Raw genomic sequence first — 19,588 nt, 5'->3', positions numbered from 1 at the left:
CTCCTAGACTATTTAATTTAATCCCAAACTCTGTAATTCCATTTACCTTTTAAAAATGTTAAACTGATTGAAAAAACGCTAGGTCTTTAACAACAAGAATGTCATTTGGCTTGTTCAGGTAGCTTAGAGGTTAGGGCGCTGGCTCAGTTTTTCACAAGGTTGCTAGTTCTGATCCCTGAGGGTTGAATATTTCCAATAAGTATTTACATTTTTTGAATTATGCTCAGTGAAGACTGGTTGAGGTGATGGTTTCTGGAATAGAAATATACATTTTCTTGTCTTCTTACTGTTAAAGGTTGATCAGAGTCTAAATGTCTCTCCTCCCAGCCAACTATAAAGGGAATATTATATTTTGAATTTGTCTCTCTTAATTCAGACATGTCCAATGCATTTTTCCTAGATCAAAGGGGAAACTTTGTCTGCTCTGTTTAGTGCCTAAACTAATACAATTACTGCTAACAACTTCCTGTAATGTCTATTGAAGGAACTCCCTGGCCCCCACCTTTGCAGCGCTCCAGGATCGGAGTCAAATCAGTTTTCAACTTGCAATCAATTCAGGAAATCGTCATAGAAAACAATGGACAATTTTCAAGACTTGTTGAATTTCAACTCTCTTCCCAAGTTGAACATTAAATTGACCCCAAATCCCCAGCACCCCACACCCTTTTCCCAAATCCTGTCCATTTCTCAACTCCAGTAATGATGGCACCATCCCAACTATAAGATATCGGGCCCCTTAAACATCTGTCAGATCTCTGTCAATACATTGACAGATATGGTAAAGGTCAGGTGACATAGTGTGTTTAATTCATCTAAAGGATTTGCCTCTTGGTCTATGATGGTGTTTTGGGGCTTCTTCTCAATCAACATTCCCTCTTGACTAGATGGCAATATATACTGTATATTATTTATGTCTCTCTCTCCCCCTCTCTCTCTCTTCCCTTTCTCTCCTCTGCTCCTGAAAGACTGAAAACCACAAAAAAGAAGGGGGAAAAAAACAAAAAAGCTTTCAGACACGGCAGATTTATCAGTGTCTTTTCTCTGTGGTTGTTTTCCCTGTTTTTCCCTCGCTCTCTCCCACATCTGTTTAAGTTATCTCTTTGCAGTCCGGTGTTACCCTAGAAACCAAAGCAAACAGTGAGCCACTGCAGCCTCAGAGCACAATACCTCCCTGTCTCCCTCGCTCCCTCGCTCCCTCCCTCCATCTCTCTCTCTGCTTGCCCCCCTTCATCCCAGAGGCTGCCCTGCCAATCAGACTTCTAAATTGAATTCCTTTTTTTTTCTCCTCCAAAATAAAGAATGATGAGTTTTACAGTGTGTCAGGGGAGAGAAGTGGGGGACAGAGAGCGCTCTGTGGGAATCTATAAGTCTAAGGTTTAAAGAATGATACAAGAAAGCAGCATTTCGACACACTGTAATATTATATAAACTCAACTTTCTGGAGGGCTCTGTTTTTGCTCCTAATCTTTTTGGGCAACCTATCCTCTACCCTGAAACTGTCTTTTGTATGATACAGTGTCTATCCAAATATCACATGAATGTCAGTACAGTCCAGAGAAAGGGGAAATCCAGGGGCCACACCTCTATCTAAAGTCCTGTGTGTCAGACTGCCTCTAGGTGTCTGTAATCACCCCCTTCCCCTTTCAACGCCATCAATCTGCCAGTATTTCATAAGATTTAGGAGTGGGAAGGGGGGTGTTGGAGGGTATTGTGGGCAGCCACAGGAAGAGGGGAGGGGGGGAGGGGGTTAAAGAACATCATCTGAACGTTAAATCAGCCTCATGCATGAGCAACAGATATATCTTGTTCTTCTCTGTGCTCGGTCTCGTTTGGCTCCAGTGTGGTCTCCTCACTCTCCTCTCCTCTCTTCTGAGAGCACTACTAAATGACTAGTTAAGTTATTTAGTTCAGCTAAATACAGATACCCCCTCTCTCTCTTTCTCCGACAGACAGGGTATTTTCTGTCTGTCGGTACGTGGTGTGGTGCTGCTGGCTGGCCTCTTATCTCCGTGGCTGCTGTGTGTCGTATCGCCCCATGCCACCCCTGCTCGGGCAGAGAGCCGCCCAGGCCAGAGTACCTAACTCTCTCTCTCTCTTTCTCTCCTAAACTGCCAGAGGAACTTGAATGTTGTTGACTTTGCTCAATGATCTAGACTCAGACTGGAAAGCAGTCTGTGTTTGTCAAACACTGCAGCCAGGTGGCTCTCATAGCTTGTTCTCTGTCGTCCACATTAATGAAGATAACCACTAAGCTGTGGTGACAATGTTTCCCAGCTTATCTTTGTGTCATTCTACTCTGCCCCGTTGGCTGTGCCTCTTGATTCCCCTGCCATGTGTTTCGGTTTAAGCGATTGTACATTAAAGTATGGTTTCTCTACTGTCTGTTGTGGTGTGTTTTGGTATCATGTGTTTTGGTTTATGTTTAGAATCAAGTCTCTCTGTACTGGAGTTGTTTAGAAGCCTGTGAAAACACCACAGTCATAAAAACGCCTCAAACGTTAAATCGTTGACATCCTCTGTGAACATATTATTTTTGGGATTGGTGTGTACTGTTTTGTAGTGCTCGGTATTACTGCACTGTTGGAGCTAGAAACACAAGCATTTTGCTGCACCTGCAATAACATCTGCTACTATGTGTACGTGACCAATAACATTTTATTCTACGTAACTATCTGTTTTAATGCTCTTTGATATCGCTCATTTTTCTTTGTTGAGTTGAATTTTGTGTGTGTGAGGGGGGAGGGGTGTCTTCGTCAATACTTCCCGTCTTTTGGAAAAACTTGAGTCAGGCTAAATTCATATTATTGTCCAGTGGCGGAAATAAAGAACAAGAAAACTGCTGATGATATGCATCATTGAAAACAAAAAGTCTGGTTATATGGAAACCCTGAGGAGATCGTGTTAAGTTACCAAACACAAGTCCAACGGCAGAATATGAGGGAAAAAAACAAAGGTTCCCTAGATACCTTTTTATAGCACCACACTAGATAGGACTACAGGATTTCAGATGCTTTTAAATCCATCTCTTTCATGTTAACAGGGATCCAAACTTTGGAGCTGCAGTTCTTTGAGGAGTGTTTTCATGGTGTCTCCAGTTGTCTCCAGGTGTCTCCAGGTGTCTCCAGTTGTCTTCAGGGGTCTTCAGGGGTCTTAAGGGGTCTTCAGGTGTCTCCAGGTGTCTCCAGTTGTCTCCAGGTTGTCTCCAGGTGTCTCCAGTTGTCTTCAGGGGTCTTCAGGTGTCTCCAGGTGTCTCCAGTTGTCTTCAGGGGTCTTCAGGTTGTCTCCAGGTGTCTCCAGTTGTCTTCAGGGGTCTCCAGGTGTCTCCAGCTGTCTCCAGGTGTCTCCAGGTGTCTCCAGTTGTCTCCAGGTGTCTCCAGGTGTCTCCAGGTGTCTTCAGGTGTCTCCAGTTGTCTCCAGGTGTCTTCAGGTGTCTCCAGGTGTCTCCAGTTGTCTCTAGGTGTCTCCAGGTGTATCCAGTTGTCTTCAGGGGTCTTCAGGTGTCTCCAGCTGTCTCCAGCTGTCTCCAGTTGTCTCCAGGTGTCTCCAGGTGTCTCCAGGTGTCTCCACTTGTCTTCAGGTGTCTCCAGGTGTCTCCAGTTGTCTCCAGGTGTCTCCAGGTGTCTTCAGGTGTCTCCAGGTGTCTTCAGGTGTCTCCAGGTGTCTCTAGTTGTCTCCAGGTGTCTCCAGTTGTCTCCAGGTGTCTCCAGGTGTCTCCAGTTGTCTTCAGGGGTCTCCAGGTGTCTCCAGGTGTCTTCAGGTGTCTCCAGGTGTCTCCAGTTGTCTCCAGGTGTCTTCAGGTGTCTCCATAACCCTATTACATTAAAGACTACAGCAGAGACTTCTGTAGGCTATGTTTGTTGGGGGAAACAGCTGCTGCTGTGTTGACTGTAAGATAAGCCTTTTAGAGTATTCGATTTAAAACAATGTGTGTGAGAGTGCATGCCTGTGTGTACATTTAAGATTTAAGTCCAGCGTTGTCCTTCCCCCAGGTTACCAAACACACCTCCCACCTTCCTTCATTTTGTGATGTCAGATTTCCCCTGTAAGATTAATGGGACACCTTATGGCTGATAGCCAGATGTAGCAGTTGTAAGGTGTTGGGACTGCTGTTGGGACAGCTTAATGTAGGCCCTAACAGTTTGTGGGCACCGTTTGTCACTGTTACAGTGCAATTAATGTATTGTTTAGTGTTGTGTTGTGTAGTGGCTTTGCTGGCATGCATCCCACTTTTCTTTTTTCTCCCCGACACCAAGATGTACATGCTAAAATTGCCACTGGTCCTGTTATAATGAGAATCAAACTCAGGGTGTATATGTGTAAAGACAGCTAAAAGCCTCTGATCCCTCTTCTCAAATCAAATCACATTTTATTGGTCACATACACATATTTAGCAGATGTTATTGCGGTTGTAGTGAATTGCGTTGTGTTCCTGGCTCCAACAGTGCTGTAGTATCTAACAATACACACAAATCTAAAAGTAAAATCATGGAATTAAGAAATATATAAATGTTAGGACGAGCAATGTCTGAGTGGCAATGAGAAAAATACAATAGAATCCTGTGACATCGGGTGGTGTAGGTGTCCTGTAGGGCAGGTAGTTTGCTCACGGTGATACGTTGGGCAGATCGCACCACCCTCTGGAGAGCCTTACGGTTGTGGGCGGAGCAGCTGCCGTACCAGGCGGTGATACAGCCCGACAGGATGCTCTCAATTGTGCATCTGTAAAAGTTTGTGAGGGTCTTAGGGGCCAAGCCAAATTTCTTCAGCCTCCTGAGTTTGAAGAGACGCTGTTGCGCCTTCTTCACTACACTGTCTGTGTGGGTGGACCATTTCAGATTGTCAGTGATGTGTACGCTTTCCACCTTCTCCGCTGTGGTCCCTTCGATGTGGACAGGGGCGTGCTCCCTCTGCTGTTTCCTGAAGTCCACGATCAGCTCCTTCGTTTTGTTGACGTTGAGGGAGAGGTTATTTTCCTGGCACCACTCCACCACTTCTCTAGGGAATACACTGTGGGGATGTTATCCAGCTGTTCCGTTTGCTGTGTGTGTGTATATGTGCCTGCACACACATTTGTGTGATGGTAGAGGAATGGTGCCGTGGTAGAGGTGGGTGATCTGTGTCCATGGATTGAGTTGAGGTGTTGAATCAATTTGAACTGGTGCTGTGGTAGAGGTGGGTGATCTGTGTCCATGGATTGAGTTGAGGTGTTGAAACAATTTAAACTGGTGCTGTTAGTTTTCCCCTATTTAATCTCTCTGGCAAAAATCCAGTGAAATCCATGTCTCTCTCTCTCCCCCCTTGTCTCTTTTGTTCTCCCACAGCAGTGTTCTTCACCTGGAGTGAGGCTTGGAGCAGCTGAGATGGAGTGGATAACAGGAGATAGGACATTATGTGCAGAACAACACAGCTTGAGGTAACTGGAAACTGCCTCCAGGGATACAGCTGTCCACTCTAGCACCTGCTTTTGGAATAAAAAGAGAGACTTCCTATAGGAAACTTACAAACTCTCATTTCCGTAACAGTCCTATCTTTCACACAACAAGCTCACACAGTCTCACGTCAGAATTAGTTTAGGCATTAACTCTGAATTTTGAATGTTAGTCATTAACTCTGAATGGTTAAGGTAAGGGTTAAGTTTTGGAATAGGCTTAAAACAAAATAACGACTTTCTATTGCTGGATTCAAACTTGCAAACTTTGGAATCAGAGGCAGATGCTTACGCCCATCCAAACCAAAACCTACTTAAAGGTAACAGCGCTCACTGTTGCCCCTAGTGGCCAGTTTCCACGTCACCTCCCGACGTCCTCAGACATGAATGGACGTTGAATACTGATTTGTATCACGGGTGACCTGGCTGCTTTCACAGTGCTGTCACTTTGCCTCAGAGAGACATGTCGACAAGGACAATCTGTAGTATGAAGGAGCTATTTCAAGAGTGGATCCAAACTGATCGCATCGAGGACGTCATCCAGTCTGACCTAAAAATCATTCTCCAGATTCTCTCTGACTCGTGCTTCTCTCTATTTGCCGTTTACCCAGATCCATCCAGGCAAACCAATGTTCTCGCACACACAGGTGCGCACACACAGGTGCGCACACACACACACACACACACACACACACACACACACACACACACACACACACACACACACACACACACACACACACACACAAACACACAATGTTCTCCAGTAAAGTAACTCTCCTTTTACCTCCATCACACACGAGGAAATCAAACCAACCGTTTTTCTCTGGCTTTTGGGTTTGGGGTAAGAAGAGAGAACGGGAGAAAAACGCAGATAAGTAAGATCACGGGTTGTAACAGTGAGAGGGAGATTGCAATGGAACACGTGTGTTAAAAGCACCGGCTGCCATTTATCTCACCTAATTGAACTAGCTGTCAGCGTAGTGTCCTGGGGCTGGGGAACAAGGCTGTATGGGGACCGGGACTGCTGGGGTATGGTGCAGTGAGTGCTCCCCACTCAGATGTACAGTATGCAGGGCTGGGTAATGGGACTGTGTCTGAAAAGAGGGACATCTTTCTACTCTTGTGTGCTTTGATCTCGGTGTGTGGGGCAAGGCCCGGGGGATGTGTGTGTGTGTGTGTGTGTGTGTGTGTGTGTGTGTGTGTGTGTGTGTGTGTAGCGAGGCCTCGGGGAGCTCTGTGTGTGTGTGTGTGTGTGTGTGCGTGTGTGTGTGTGTGTGTAGCGAGGCCCGGGGGAGGTGTGTGTTAAACTGCTGTTACGAGGCCCAGGGAGCTGTGTGTGTGTGTGTGTGTGTGTGTGTTACGAGGCCCAGGGGAGCTGTGTGTGTGTGTATGTGTGTTACGAGGCCCAGGGGAGCTGTGTGTGTGTGTGGCGAGGCCCAGGGGAACTGTGTGTGTGTGTGGCGAGGCCCAGGGGAACTGTGTGTGTGTGTGTGGCGAGGCCTGGGGAACTGTGTGTGTGTGTGGCGAGGCCCAGGGGAACTGTGTGTGTGTGTGTGGCGAGACCCAGGGGAACTGTGTGTGTGTGTGGCGAGGACTGGGGGAACTGTGTGTGTGTGTGTGGCGAGGCCTGGGGAACTGTGTGTGTGTGTGTGTGGCGAGGCCCAGGGGAGCTGTGTGTGTGTGTGTGGTGAGGCCCAGGGGAACTGTGTGTGTGTGTGTGGCGAGGCCCAGGGGAACTGTGTGTGTGTGTGGCGAGGCCCAGGGGAACTGTGTGTGTGTGTGGCGAGGACTGGGGAACTGTGTGTGTGTGTGGCGAGGCCCAGGGGAACTGCGTGTGTGTGTGTGTGTGTGGCGAAGCCCAGGGGAACTGTGTGTGTGTGTGTGTGTGGCGAGGACTGGGGAACTGTGACGCACTGGAACCAACTGACGCTGCTGTCGCCTCCCCTCCCCTGCTCTCCTTCCTCTCTCCTCTCTTCCCTCTCTCTCCACCTCTAACTCCTCTCACCCCCTTCTCCTTCTCCTGCTCCCCATCTTGCTCCTCTCTCCCCCTCCTCCCTCTCCTGCTCCCCATCTCCCTCCTCTCTCCCCATCTTGCTCCTCTCTCCCCATCTCCCTCCTCTCTCCCCATCTTGCTCCTCTCTCCCCATCTCCCTCCTCTCTCCCCATCTTGCTCCTCTCTCCCCCTCCTCCCTCTCCTGCTCCCCATCTCCCTCCTCTCTCCCCATCTTGCTCCTCTCTCCCCATCTCCCTCCTCTCTCCCCATCTTGCTCCTCTCTCCCCATCTCCCTCCTCTCTCCCCATCTTGCTCCTCTCTCCCCATCTCCCTCCTCTCTCCCCATCTCCCTCCTCTCTCCCCATCTCCCTCCTCTCTCCCCATCTTGCTCCTCTCTCCCCATCTCCCTCCTCTCTCCCCATCTTGCTCCTCTCTCCCCATCTTGCTCCTCTCTCCCCCTCCTCCCTCTCCTCTCCCCATCTTGCTCCTCTTACTGTCTTTCCCTCCTCTTGCTTTCTCTTCCTCCTTTCCATCCTCTCTACTCTCACTCCTTTCTATCCTTCTGCCTTTCCCTTTCTCTGTAACAGAGCACAGGACCCTACTACTGTAGCCATGCATGCTAATGGTCAGAGCACAGGACCCTACTACTGTAGCCATGCATGCTAATGGTCAGAGCACAGGACCCTACTACTGTAGCCATGCATGCTAATGGTCAGAGCACAGGACCCTACTACTGTAGCCATGCATGCTAATGGCCAGAGCACAGGACCCTACTACAGTAACCATGCATGCTAATGGTCAGAGCACAGGACCCTACTACTGTAGCTATGCATGCTAATGGTCAGAGCACAGGACCCTACTACTGTAACCATGCATGCTAATGGTCAGAGCACAGGACCCTACTACTGTAACCATGCATGCTAATGGACAGAGCACAGGACCCTACTACTGTAACCATGCATGCTAATGGTCAGAGCACAGGACCCTACTACTGTAACCATGCATGCTAATGGTCAGAGCACAGGACCCTACTACTGTAACCATGCATGCAAATGGACAGAGCACAGGACCCTACTACTGTAACCATGCATGCTAATGGTCAGAGCACAGGACCCTACTACTGTAACCATGCATGCTAATGGACAGAGCACAGGACCCTACTACTGTAACCATGCATGCTAATGGTCAGAGCACAGGACCCTACTACTGTAGCCATGCATGCTAATGGTCAGAGCACAGGACCCTACTACTGTAACCATGCATGCTAATGGACAGAGCACAGGACCCTACTACTGTAACCATGCATGCTAATGAACAGAGCACAGGACCCTACTACTGTAGCCATGCATGCTAATGGTCAGAGCACAGGACCCTACTACTGTAACCATGCATGCTAATGGCCAGAGCACAGGACCCTACTACTGTAGCCATGCATGCTAATGGCCAGAGCACAGGACCCTACTACTGTAACCATGCATGCTAATGGCCAGAGCACAGGACCCTACTACTGTAGCCATGCATGCTAATGGCCAGAGCACAGCTATTCACACAGGTATTCATATATACACAGGTATTCACACAGGTATTCATATATGTTCAGTCTTGGCCTAACATCCCTGGTTTGTTTCTATGTACCATACTGAAGAGTGGATCCACGTAGCCTAGTGGTTAGAGCATTGGGCCAGTAACTGAAATGGTTGCTGGATCAAATCCCTGAGCTGACAAGGTAAAAATCTGTCATTCTCCCCCAGAACAAGGCAGTTAACCCACTGTTCCCCGGTAGGCTGTCATTGTAAATAAGAATTTCTTCTTAACTGACTTGCCTAGTTAAATAAAACACTAACTGCATATATAAACAGGAGTTCATAAACATTTGAAGGGAAATGCGTCTGTGATTTAGATTTGTTCCCCCTGATTTCCTTTTATGCAAATTCTCCCCGGCACATTTTGGTATTCAAGGTCCCATAATTCCTATGTTAATTGCTAATGCAGTCTCTCAGCATACAGATGAGACATGATAAACCCTAATACAGTCACCTCTACAGGCTAGTCGGATGGGTGGTGAGGAGATAGCTAGTGCTGCCTCTTCAAGGCCAGGGTGTGTGTGTGTGTGTGTGTGTGTGTGTGTGTGTGTGTGTGTGTATGTGTGTGTGTGTGTGCATGCTTGCTTTGTGTGCGTGTGTGTTTGTTTTTGTGTGTATGCTTATGTGCTGTGTGTGTGCGTGTGCTAGTGCATCCGCAAGATGGAAATGTCAAACTTGTAGTGTATTTGAGGTTTAAAAAAGGCTTCTGTTTGTAATTTCCACTTTGAATTTCAGAATTGATTTTCCCTTACGAAAAATGTATCAACCCCTACAACATTGTCAATTTCCTTTTGCTGCAGGATTATTTTCCTGCTGTAGCAAACTGGCTCAAATTAAGATCCTACATCTGTACTATCCGTTAGAACTGATCAAGGGACTGGAGCTATCCTGTACTAATGCCTTCTCAGAGACAGAGGAGGAAGAGTAGCCATGTTAGGCCTTATCAGAGACAAAGGAGGAAGAGTAGCCATGTTAGGCCTTATCAGAGACAGAGGAGGAAGAGTAGCCATGTTAGGCCTTATCAGAGACAGAGGAGGAAGAGTAGCCATGTTAGGCCTTATCAGAGACACAGAGCCAAGCAGGAGGAGCCATGTTAGGCCTTATCAGAGACACAGAGCCAAGCAGGAGGAGCCATGTTAGGCCTTATCAGAGACACAGAGCCAAGCAGGAGGAGCCATGTTAGGCCTTATCAGAGACACAGAGCTGAGCAGGAGGAGCCATGTTAGGCCTTATCAGAGACACAGAGCCGAGCAGGAGGAGCCATGTTAGGCCTTATCAGAGACACAGAGCCGAGCAGGAGGAGCCATGTTAGGCCTTATCAGAGACACAGAGCCGAGCAGGAGGAGCCATGTTAGGCCTTATCAGAGACACAGAGCCGAGCAGGAGGAGCCATGTTAGGCCTTATCAGAGACACAGAGCCGTGCAGGAGGAGCCATGTTAGGCCAGCTGTCCTGTTAGAACTCTGCACTAATGATGGCTGGAGGAGAATCCCGAAGTAGCCTCTGGTCATTATAAAAACTGTCCAGTGTATTTCTATCTATGACAGTAGTAAAGGAGACAGCACCAGACTCCGGCACAAGTCCATTCTCAATGGGAAGCATTCATTTATTGGATCTCAATAGGAGACCTCTCTCTAACCCCTCTCACTGGCCTGTGAGGGCTCCCTCCCTGTAGGGGACAGAGGGGGAGAGGGGGAGAGCGAGAGGGAGGAGAGAGGTGGGAGAAGGAGGACGGGAGAAGGAGGAGAGAGGGAAGGGAGAGGGGGAGAGGGAAGGGAGAGGGGGAGAGGGAAGGGAGAGGGGGAGAGGGGAGAGGGAGAGCTGGAGAGGGAGGAGAGAGAGGGAAAGGGAGACTGGGAGGAGGGGGAGTGGGAGAGGAGAGAGTGGGAGAGAGGAGGAGAGGGTGGGAGAGAGGGGGAGAGGGAGGAGAGAGGAGGAGAGGGAGGGATAATTGGATTAGCTGAGGCTGCTCTGAGGTTAATTACAAAGAAGACCGTTATCAGATTAGATAAACTGTTTGCATATGTCTCTCTCTTTCCTCGCTCCCCTTCTGCCCCTCTCTCTCCGTCCCTCGCTCCCCTTCTGCCCCTCTCTCTCCCCGTCCCTCGCTCCCCTTCTGCCCCCTCTCTTCCCGTTCCTCGCTCCCCTTCTGCCCCCTCTCTCCCCGTCCCTCGCTCCCCTTCTGCCCCTCTCTCTCCCCGTCCCTCGCTCCCCTTCTGCCCCCTCTCTTCCCGTTCCTCGCTCCCCTTCTGCCCCTCTCTCTCCCCGTCCCTCGCTCCCCTTCTGCCCCTCTCTCTCCCCGTCCCTCGGTCCCCTTCTGCCCCCTCTCTCCCCGTCCCTTGCTCCCCTTCTGCTCCTCTCTCTCTCCGTCCCTCGCTCCCCTTCTGCCCCTCTCTCTCCCCGTCCCTCGGTCCCCTTCTGCCCCCTCTCTCCCCGTCCCTTGCTCCCCTTCTGCTCCTCTCTCTCTCCGTCCCTCGCTCCCCTTCTGCCCCTCTCTCTCCCCGTCCCTCGCTCCCCTTCTGCCCCCTCTCTCCCCGTCCCTTGCTCCCCTTCTGCTCCTCTCTCTCTCCGTCCCTCGCTCCCCTTCTGCCCCTCTCTCTCCCCATCCCTCGGTCCCCTTCTGCCCCCTCTCTCCCCGTCCCTTGCTCCCCTTCTGCTCCTCTCTCTCTCCGTCCCTCGCTCCCCTTCTGCCCCTCTCTCTCCCCGTCCCTCGCTCCCCTTCTGCCCCTCTCTCTCCCCGTCCCTCGCTCCCCTTCTGCCCCTCTCTCTCCCCGTCCCTCGCTCCCCTTCTGCCCCTCTCTCTCCCCGTCCCTCGCTCCCCTTCTGCCCCTCTCTCTCTCCGTCCCTCGCTCCCCGGTTCATTCCCAGACCCATTCTTGGTTCATTCCCAGACCCATTTCCTGTATGGACACTTTTCTCGTCACTGGTCAGGTTGTCTCTCCATCTTTGTTTAGCCCCCCCTCCCAAATGCTTTTCTGTGTGGATGTGCATGTTAACGTTCACACATTCACATGGACGCACACAAACACACAAATGCAAAGACACACATATATGGACACACGCACATACGCATGCAAAGACACACACACACACGCGCACACACAACTCCCTGTCTGCCTCGTGGTAGCGTGGTGACAGTGAGGTTTAGTTAGATTGCTCTCCTCCCAGCTGCTCTTTAGCTGTCACTCCACACTGAGTGCCAAATAGCACCCTATCCCCTATATAGTGCACTACTTTAGACCAGGGCCCATAGTGTACTATGTAAGGAATAGGGTGTCATTTGGGACACAGCCCATCACAGCACTGAGACATGAGTATTCACTGCTGCTACCAATTATCCCCCCTCCTCTGAAATGAAAGCAGGCCTAAATTAACACTTCATGACATATACTTTCAATTGGTTATCACTTCTGTATCACTTCAGGAGTGAATGGATCCTGTCAAGTAGATGTTACTTGAATAATTTTATAATATTCTTCAAATATTCCTATAAATGTCTGTTTTAGTCTACTGAAGAGCAAGCTGTTGAGAGCTGTGTTATTATTAATATCTGGTTGTGGCTGAATCTGTCAATGTAGAGTAGCTACAGATGTAGGATCTTAATTTGACCTGTATTGTCACTGCAAAAATAATCCTGCAGCAACAGGATTTTAACGTTTAGTCCATAAAAGCTGCTTGATCAGTGGTTAGTCGATGTAAAGGGTCAAAATGAGGCTACATGAAAAGTGGTATACTGTTAATAGTGTGTGTATACTGTTAATAATGTGTGTTTTAGTGCGGGTTTTCGGTGAATTTATGTAAATCCTAAAGCTCATCTGCATTTCCTGCAGGCCAGGAAAATTCTCAGCAACAAAAGGGTGATCAAATTAAATCCTACATGTTTTAAGCTAAGAAAATGTATGCCCAATGCAACTTTCAAAGCGAACCCATTTTCCATAACTTCAGGCAACAGAGATCATGGAGTGTGTTGACCTTTTACCTTTAATTATGGAGTGTGGTGACCTTTTACCTTTAATTATGGAGTGTGGTGACCTTTTACCTTTAATTATGGAGTGTGGTGACCTTTTACCTTTAATTACGGAGTGTGGTGACCTTTTACCTTTAATTATGGAGTGTGGTGACCTTTTACCTTTAATTATGGAGTGTGGTGACCTTTTACCTTTAATTATTCGAGTGTGGTGACCTTTTACCTTTAATTATGGAGTGTGGTGACCTTTTACCTTTAATCATGGAGTGTGGTGACCTTTTACCTTTAATTATGGAGTGTGGTGACCTTTTACCTTTAATTATGGAGTGTGGTGACCTTTTACCTTTAATCATGGAGTGTGGTGACCTTTTACCTTTAATTATGGAGTGTGGTGACCTTTTACCTTTAATTATGGAGTGTGGTGACCTTTTACCTTTAATTATGGAGTGTGGTGACCTTTTACCTTTAATTATGGAGTGTGGTGACCTTTTACCTTTAATTATGGAGTGTGGTGACCTTTTACCTTTAATCATGGAGTGTGGTGACCTTTTACCTTTAATCACGGAGTGTGGTGACCTTTTACCTTTAATTATGGAGTGTGGTGACCTTTTACCTTTAATCATGGAGTGTGGTGACCTTTTACCTTTAATTATGGAGTGTGGTGACCTTTTACCTTTAATTATGGAGTGTGGTGACCTTTTACCTTTAATCATGGAGTGTGGTGACCTTTTACCTTTAATTATGGAGTGTGGTGACCTTTTACCTTTAATTATGGAGTGTGGTGACCTTTTACCTTTAATTATGGAGTGTGGTGACCTTTTACCTTTAATTATGGAGTGTGGTGACCTTTTACCTTTAATCACGGAGTGTGGTGACCTTTTACCTTTAATCACGGAGTGTGGTGCCGTCTGTAGATTATGGAGTTTGTAGCTGTTTTCATACACACTGAGTGTACAAAACATTAGGAACTGATATGGACTGACCAGGTGATTCCAGGTGGAAGCTACGATCCTTCATTGATGTCACCTGTTAAATCCACTTCAATCATTGTAGATGAAGGGGAGGAGACAGGTTAAAGAATAATTTTTAAGCCTTGAGACAATTGAGACATGGATTGTTTGTATGCCAATGAGGGTGAATGGGCAAGACAGAAGATGTATGTGCCTTTGAACGGGATAGCACGGCATTGCAGAGACTTAGAGGCCTGCTATTAATCATTTTTACCCATAAAATACAATACAACAACACTGAATGGAATGAGTTGAATCCATGCTGGAATTGATGTTACCTCAAATGTATGTTTTCAAATGTGTCTTTCCCCATGTTGGGTTTTCACAGGACAGCGTTGGGAATACAGAGTTTGGCTGGAGCTCTCTGTCTGTGGAGGCTGGGTAAGAGTCAGGGAGGTTGGGTGAGCAGCTGGAAGGCTGGGAGGTTGGGTGGCAGGAAGACTGGGTGGCAGGGAGGCTAGAAGAATGGCAGGCTGAAAGACAGGAATGCAGGATGGCTGGGTGGCTGGAAGAATGGGAGGCTGGGTGGTAGGGAGACTTGGTGGCTGGTTGGCAGGGAGGCTGGGTGGCTGGAAGAATGGGTGGCAGGGAGGCTGGGAGGCTGAGTCGGAGGGAGGTAGGGTGGGTGGAAGGCAGGGTGGCAGGGAGCCAGGGAGGCTGAGTGGCTGGGAGGCAGAGTGAGAGACTTGGTTGCTGGTAGGCTGGGAGGTAGGGAGTCTGGGAGGTAGTGTGGCTGGGAGGCAGGTAGGTAGAGTGGCTAGGAGGCAGGTAGGTAGAGTGGCTGGGAGGCAGGTAGGCAAAGTTGCAGGGAGGTAGAGTGGCTGTTAGGCAGGGAGGTAGAGTGGCTGGGAGGTAGAGTGGCTGTTAGGCAGGGAGGTAGAGTGGCTGGGAGGCAGGGAGGTAGAGTGGCTGGTAGACAGGTAGGTAAAGTTGCAGGGAGGTAGGGAGGTAAAGTTGCAGGGAGGTAGAGTTGCTGGGAGGCAGGTAGGTAGAGTGGCTGGGAGGCAGGGAGGTAGAGTTGCTGGGGGGCAGGGAGGTAGAATGGCTGGGAGGCAGGGAGGTAGAGTGGCTGGGAGGCAGAGTTGCTGGGGGGCAGGGAGGTAGAGTTGCTGGGAGGCAGGGAGGTAGAGTGGCTGGGGGGCAGGGAGGTAGAGTGGCTGGGGGGCAGGGAGGTAGAGTGGCTGGGGGGCAGGGAGGTAGAGTGGCTGGGAGGCAGGGAGGTAAAGTTGCTGGGAGGCAGGGAGGCTGGGAGGTAGAGTGGCTGGGAGGCAGGTAGGTAGAGTGGCTGGGAGGTGGAGTTGCTGGGAGGCAGGGAGGTAGAGTGGCTGGTAGGCAGGTAGGTAAAGTTGCAGGGAGGTAGGGAGGCTGGGAGGTAGAGTGGCTGGGAGGCAGGTAGGTAAAGTTGCTGGGAGGCAGGTAGGTAAAGTTGCAGGTGGGTAGAGTTGCTGGGAGGCAGGTAGGTAGAGTGGCTTGGAGGTAGAGTGGCTGGGAGGCAGGGAGGTAGAGTGGCTGGGAGGTGGAGTTGCTGGGAGGCAGGGAGGCAGAGTTGCTGGGAGGCAGGGAGGTAGAGTTGCTGGGAGGCAGGGAGGTAGGGTTGCAGGGAGGCTGGGTGGCTGGAAGGCAGGGTGGCTGGGCGGCTGGAAGGCAGGGAGGCTGGGCGGCTGGAAGGCAGGGTGGCTGGGAGGCTGGAAGGCAGGGAGGCTGGGCGGCTGGAAGGTAGGGAGGCTGGGCGGCTGGAAGGTAGGGAGGCTGGGAGGTAGTGTGGCTGGGAGGCAGGTAGGTAGAGTGGCTGAGAGGCAGGTAGGTAGAGTGGCTGGGAGGCAGGTAGGTAAAGTTGCAGGGAGGTAGAGTGGCTGTTAGGCAGGGAGGTAGAGTTGCTGGGAGGTAGAGTGGCTGGGAGGCAGGTAGGTAGAGTGGCTGGGAGGCAGGTAGGTAAAGTTGCAGGGAGATAGAGTGGCTGTTAGGCAGGGAGGTAGAGTTGCTGGGAGGTAGAGTGGCTGGGAGGCAGGGAGGTAGAGTTGCTGGGAGGCAGGGAGGTAGAGTGGCTGGGAGGCAGGGAGGTAAAGTTGCTGGGAGAAAGAGTGGCTGTTAGGCAGGGAGGTAGAGTTGCTGGGAGGCAGGGAGGTAGTGTGGCTGGGAGGCAGGTAGGTAAAGTTGCTGGGAGGTAGAGTGGCTGTTAGGCAGGGAGGTAGAGTGGCTGTTAGGCAGGGAGGTAGAGTTGCTGGGAGGCAGGGAGGTAGAGTGGCTGGGAGGCAGGGAGGTAAAGTTGCTGGGAAGTAGAGTGGCTGTTAGGCAGGTAGATAAAGTTGCAGGGATGTAGGGAGGTAGTGTGGCTGGGAGGCAGGTAGGTAAAGTTGCTGGGAGGCAGGTAGGTAAAGTTGCAGGGAGGTAGAGTTGCTGGGAGGCAGGTAGGTAGAGTGGCTGGGAGGTAGAGTTGCTGGGGGGCAGGGAGGTAGAATGGCTGGGAGGCAGGGAGGTAGAGTGGCTGGGAGGTAGGGAGGTAGAGTGGCTGGGAGGCAGAGTTGCTGGGGGGCAGGGAGGTAGAATGGCTGGGAGGCAGGGAGGTAGAGTGGCTGGGAGGCAGAGTTGCTGGGGAGCAGGGAGGTAGAGTTGCTGGGGAGCAGGGAGGTAGAGTTGCTGGGAGGCAGGGAGGTAGAGTTGCTGGGAAGCAGGGAGGTAGAGTGGCTGGGAGGCAGGGAGGTAGAGTTGCTGAGGGGTAGGGAGGTAGAGTTGCTGGGAAGCAGGGAGGTAGAGTGGCTGGGAAGCAGGGAGGTAGAGTTGCTGGGAGGCAGGGAGGTAGAGTGGCTGGGAGGTGGAGTTGCTGGGAGGCAGGGAGGTAGAGTTGCTGGGAGGCAGGGAGGTAGGGTTGCAGGGAGGCTGGGTGGCTGGAAGGCAGGGTGGCTGGGCGGCTGGAAGGCAGGGAGGCTGGGCGGCTGGAAGGCAGGGAGGCTGGGCGGCTGGAAGGCAGGGAGGCTGGGCGGCTGGAAGGCAGGGAGGCTGGGCGGCTGGAAGGCAGGGAGGCTGGGCGGCTGGAAGGTAGGGAGGCTGGGCGGCTGGAAGTAAGGGAGGCTGGGAGGCTGGGTGGCTGGAAGGTAGGGAGGCTGGGCGGCTGGAAGAATGGGTGGCAGGGAGGCTGGGAGGCTGAGTCAGAGGAAGGTAGGGTGGGTGGAAGGCAGAGTGGCAGGGAGGTAGGGTGGCTGGGAGGCTGGGAGGTAGTGTGGCTGGGAGGCAGGGAGGTAGAGTGGCTGGGAGGTAGAATGGCTAGGAGGCAGGGAGGTAGAGTGGCTGGGAGGTAGAGTTGCTGGGGGGCAGGGAGGTAGAGTTGCTGGGGGGCAGGGAGGTAGAGTTGCTGGGGGGCAGGGAGGTAGAGTTGCTGGGAGGCAGGGAGGTAGAGTTGCTGGGAGGTAGAGTTGCTGGGGGGCAGGGAGGTAGAGTTGCTGGGGGGCAGGGAGGTAGAGTGGCGGGCAGGCAGGGAGGTAGAGTGGCTTGGAGGCAGGGAGGTAGAGTTGCTGGGGGGCAGGGAGGTAGAGTGGCTGGGGGGCAGGGAGGCTGGAAGGTAGGGAGGCTGGGCGGCTGGAAGGTAGGGAGGCTGGGCGGCTGGAAGGTAGGGAGGCTGGAAGGTAGGGAGGCTGGGCGGCTGAAAGGTAGGGAGGCTGGGCGGCTGAAAGGTAGGGAGGCTGGGCGGCTGAAAGGTAGGGAGGCTGGGCGGCTGAAAGGTAGGGAGGCTGGGCGGCTGAAAGATAGGGAGGCTGGGTGGCTGAAAGGTCGGGAGGATGGGCGGCTGAGAGGTAGGGAGGCTGGGCGGCTGGGAGGTAGGGCGGCTGGGAGGTAGGGGGGCTGAGAGGCTGGGTTAGGGGGTGATGGAGTACCCCTGGCCATGGAGGTGGTAGCCATCATTCTTCACCTTCTCTTAATGGCTTTTAGAACAACAGAGCGAGGGTCTGACTAACCAGCTACGAGCGGCGCCCTCCTTCGTACCCCGCCAAGCAGAAAGCCAATCACTTAGGAGCTGCGGTTGGAGCTTCGGCCAACCTCAGAAACATAATGGAGGACATTAACAGTGAAGCGCTCCACTAACTTCTACTGCCGACTGCCCCCAAAGAGCTCACCTCATCTGGGTTTCTGCATTTTCACATTCTCTCTTCCTCTCTTGCTCCCTGTGGCCAAATCAAGCTGATGCTAAAGCTGATGTTTCCAGGAAGTGGTCTGTGGAGTCGTTGATCTCAAAGAACAACAATGAACCACCTCGTGGCTAGAGACTGATGAAGGTCACAGGAGGACTTCAGAGGAAAGGAGGGCAGGACAACAGAGGAGAGGACAGAAGAGGAGAGGCCAGGCCAGGCGCTGGAAGTAGAGGAGAGAGGAGAGGTGAGGCGAGGCCAGGCGCTGGAAGTAGAGGAGAGAAGAGAGGCGAGGTGAGGCGAGGCCAGGCCAGGCGCTGGAAGGAGAGGAGGAGAGGAGAGGTGAGGCGAGGCCAGGCGCTGGAAGTAGAGGAAGGAGGAGAGGCGAGGTGAGGCGAGGCCAGGCGCTGGAAGTAGAGGAGAGAGGAGAGGCGAGGTGAGGTGAGGTCAGGCGCTGGAAGTAGAGGAGAGAGGAAAGGTGAGGTGAGGCGAGGCCAGGCGCTGGAAGTAGAGGAGAGGCGAGACGAGACCAGGCGCAGGAAGTAGAGGAGAGAGGAGAGGAGAGGTGAGACCAGGCCAGGTGCTGGAAAGAGAGGAGAGAGGCGAGGCAAGGCCAGGCGCTGGAAGTAGAGGAGAGGCGAGGCCAGGCCAGGCGCTGGAAGTAGAGGACAGAGGAGAGGCGAGACGAGACCAGGCGCAGGAAGTAGAGGAGAGAGGAGAGGAGAGGTGAGGCCAGGCCAGGTGCTGGAAAGAGAGGAGAGAGGCGAGGCGAGGTGAGGTGAGGTCAGGCCAGGCGCTGGAAGTAGAGGAGAGAGGAAAGGTGAGGTGAGGCGAGGCCAGGCGCTGGAAGTAGAGGAGAGGCGAGACGAGACCAGGCGCAGGAAGTAGAGGAGAGAGGAGAGGAGAGGTGAGGCCAGGCCAGGTGCTGGAAAGAGAGGAGAGAGGCGAGGCAAGGCCAGGCGCTGGAAGAAGAGGAGAGAGGAGAGGTGAGGCAAGGCCAGGCGCTGGAAGTAGAGGAGAGGCCAGGCGCTGGAAGAAGAGTAGAGGCCAGGCGCTGGAAGTAGAGGAGAGAGGAGAGGCGAGGTGAGGCCAGGCCAGGCGCTGGAAGGAGAGGAGAGGAGAGAGGAGAGGAGAGGCCAGGCCAGGCCAGGCGCTGGAAGTAGAGGAGAGAGGAGAGGCGAGGTGAGGCGAGGCCAGGCGCTGGAAGGAGAGGAGAGAGGAGAGGCGAGGCCAGGCGCTGGAAGGAGAGGAGAGGCCAGGCGCTGGAAGGAGAGGAGAGGCCAGGCGCTGGATGGAGAGGAGAGGCCAGGCGCTGGAAGAAGAGGAGAGGCCAGGCGCTGGAAGGAGAGGCGAGGCCAGGCACTGGAAGGAGAGGAGAGGCCAGGCGCTGGATGGAGAGGAGAGGCCAGGCGCTGGATGGAGAGGAGAGGCCAGGCGCTGGATGGAGAGGAGAGGCCAGGCGCTGGAAGAAGAGGAGAGGCCAG

At 52.0% G+C, this 19,588-nt stretch overlaps 1 protein-coding gene across 1 annotated transcript; it reads right to left on the bottom strand.

Annotated features, from left to right (window-relative positions):
* Window positions 1–3,272: 3,272 nt before the first annotated feature.
* Window positions 3,273–18,097, bottom strand: LOC115173248 (extensin-like). The gene is made up of 4 exons (XM_029731163.1): window positions 18,093–18,097; window positions 16,206–17,804; window positions 14,958–15,836; window positions 3,273–3,621 (listed from the first exon to the last, which is right to left on the bottom strand). Exons 1-4 carry the CDS (start codon window positions 18,095–18,097, stop codon window positions 3,273–3,275), a joined length of 2,832 nt encoding a protein of 943 aa, XP_029587023.1.
* Between the last annotated feature and the right edge of the window lie 1,491 nt (window positions 18,098–19,588).

Source organism: Salmo trutta, chromosome 34, assembly GCF_901001165.1.
Source record: "Salmo trutta chromosome 34, fSalTru1.1, whole genome shotgun sequence".
In the NCBI taxonomy this organism is placed as follows: domain Eukaryota; kingdom Metazoa; phylum Chordata; class Actinopteri; order Salmoniformes; family Salmonidae; genus Salmo; species Salmo trutta.
The sequence above is the reverse complement of the archived record's forward strand: the minus strand, read 5'-3'. Positions and strand labels throughout refer to the sequence as shown.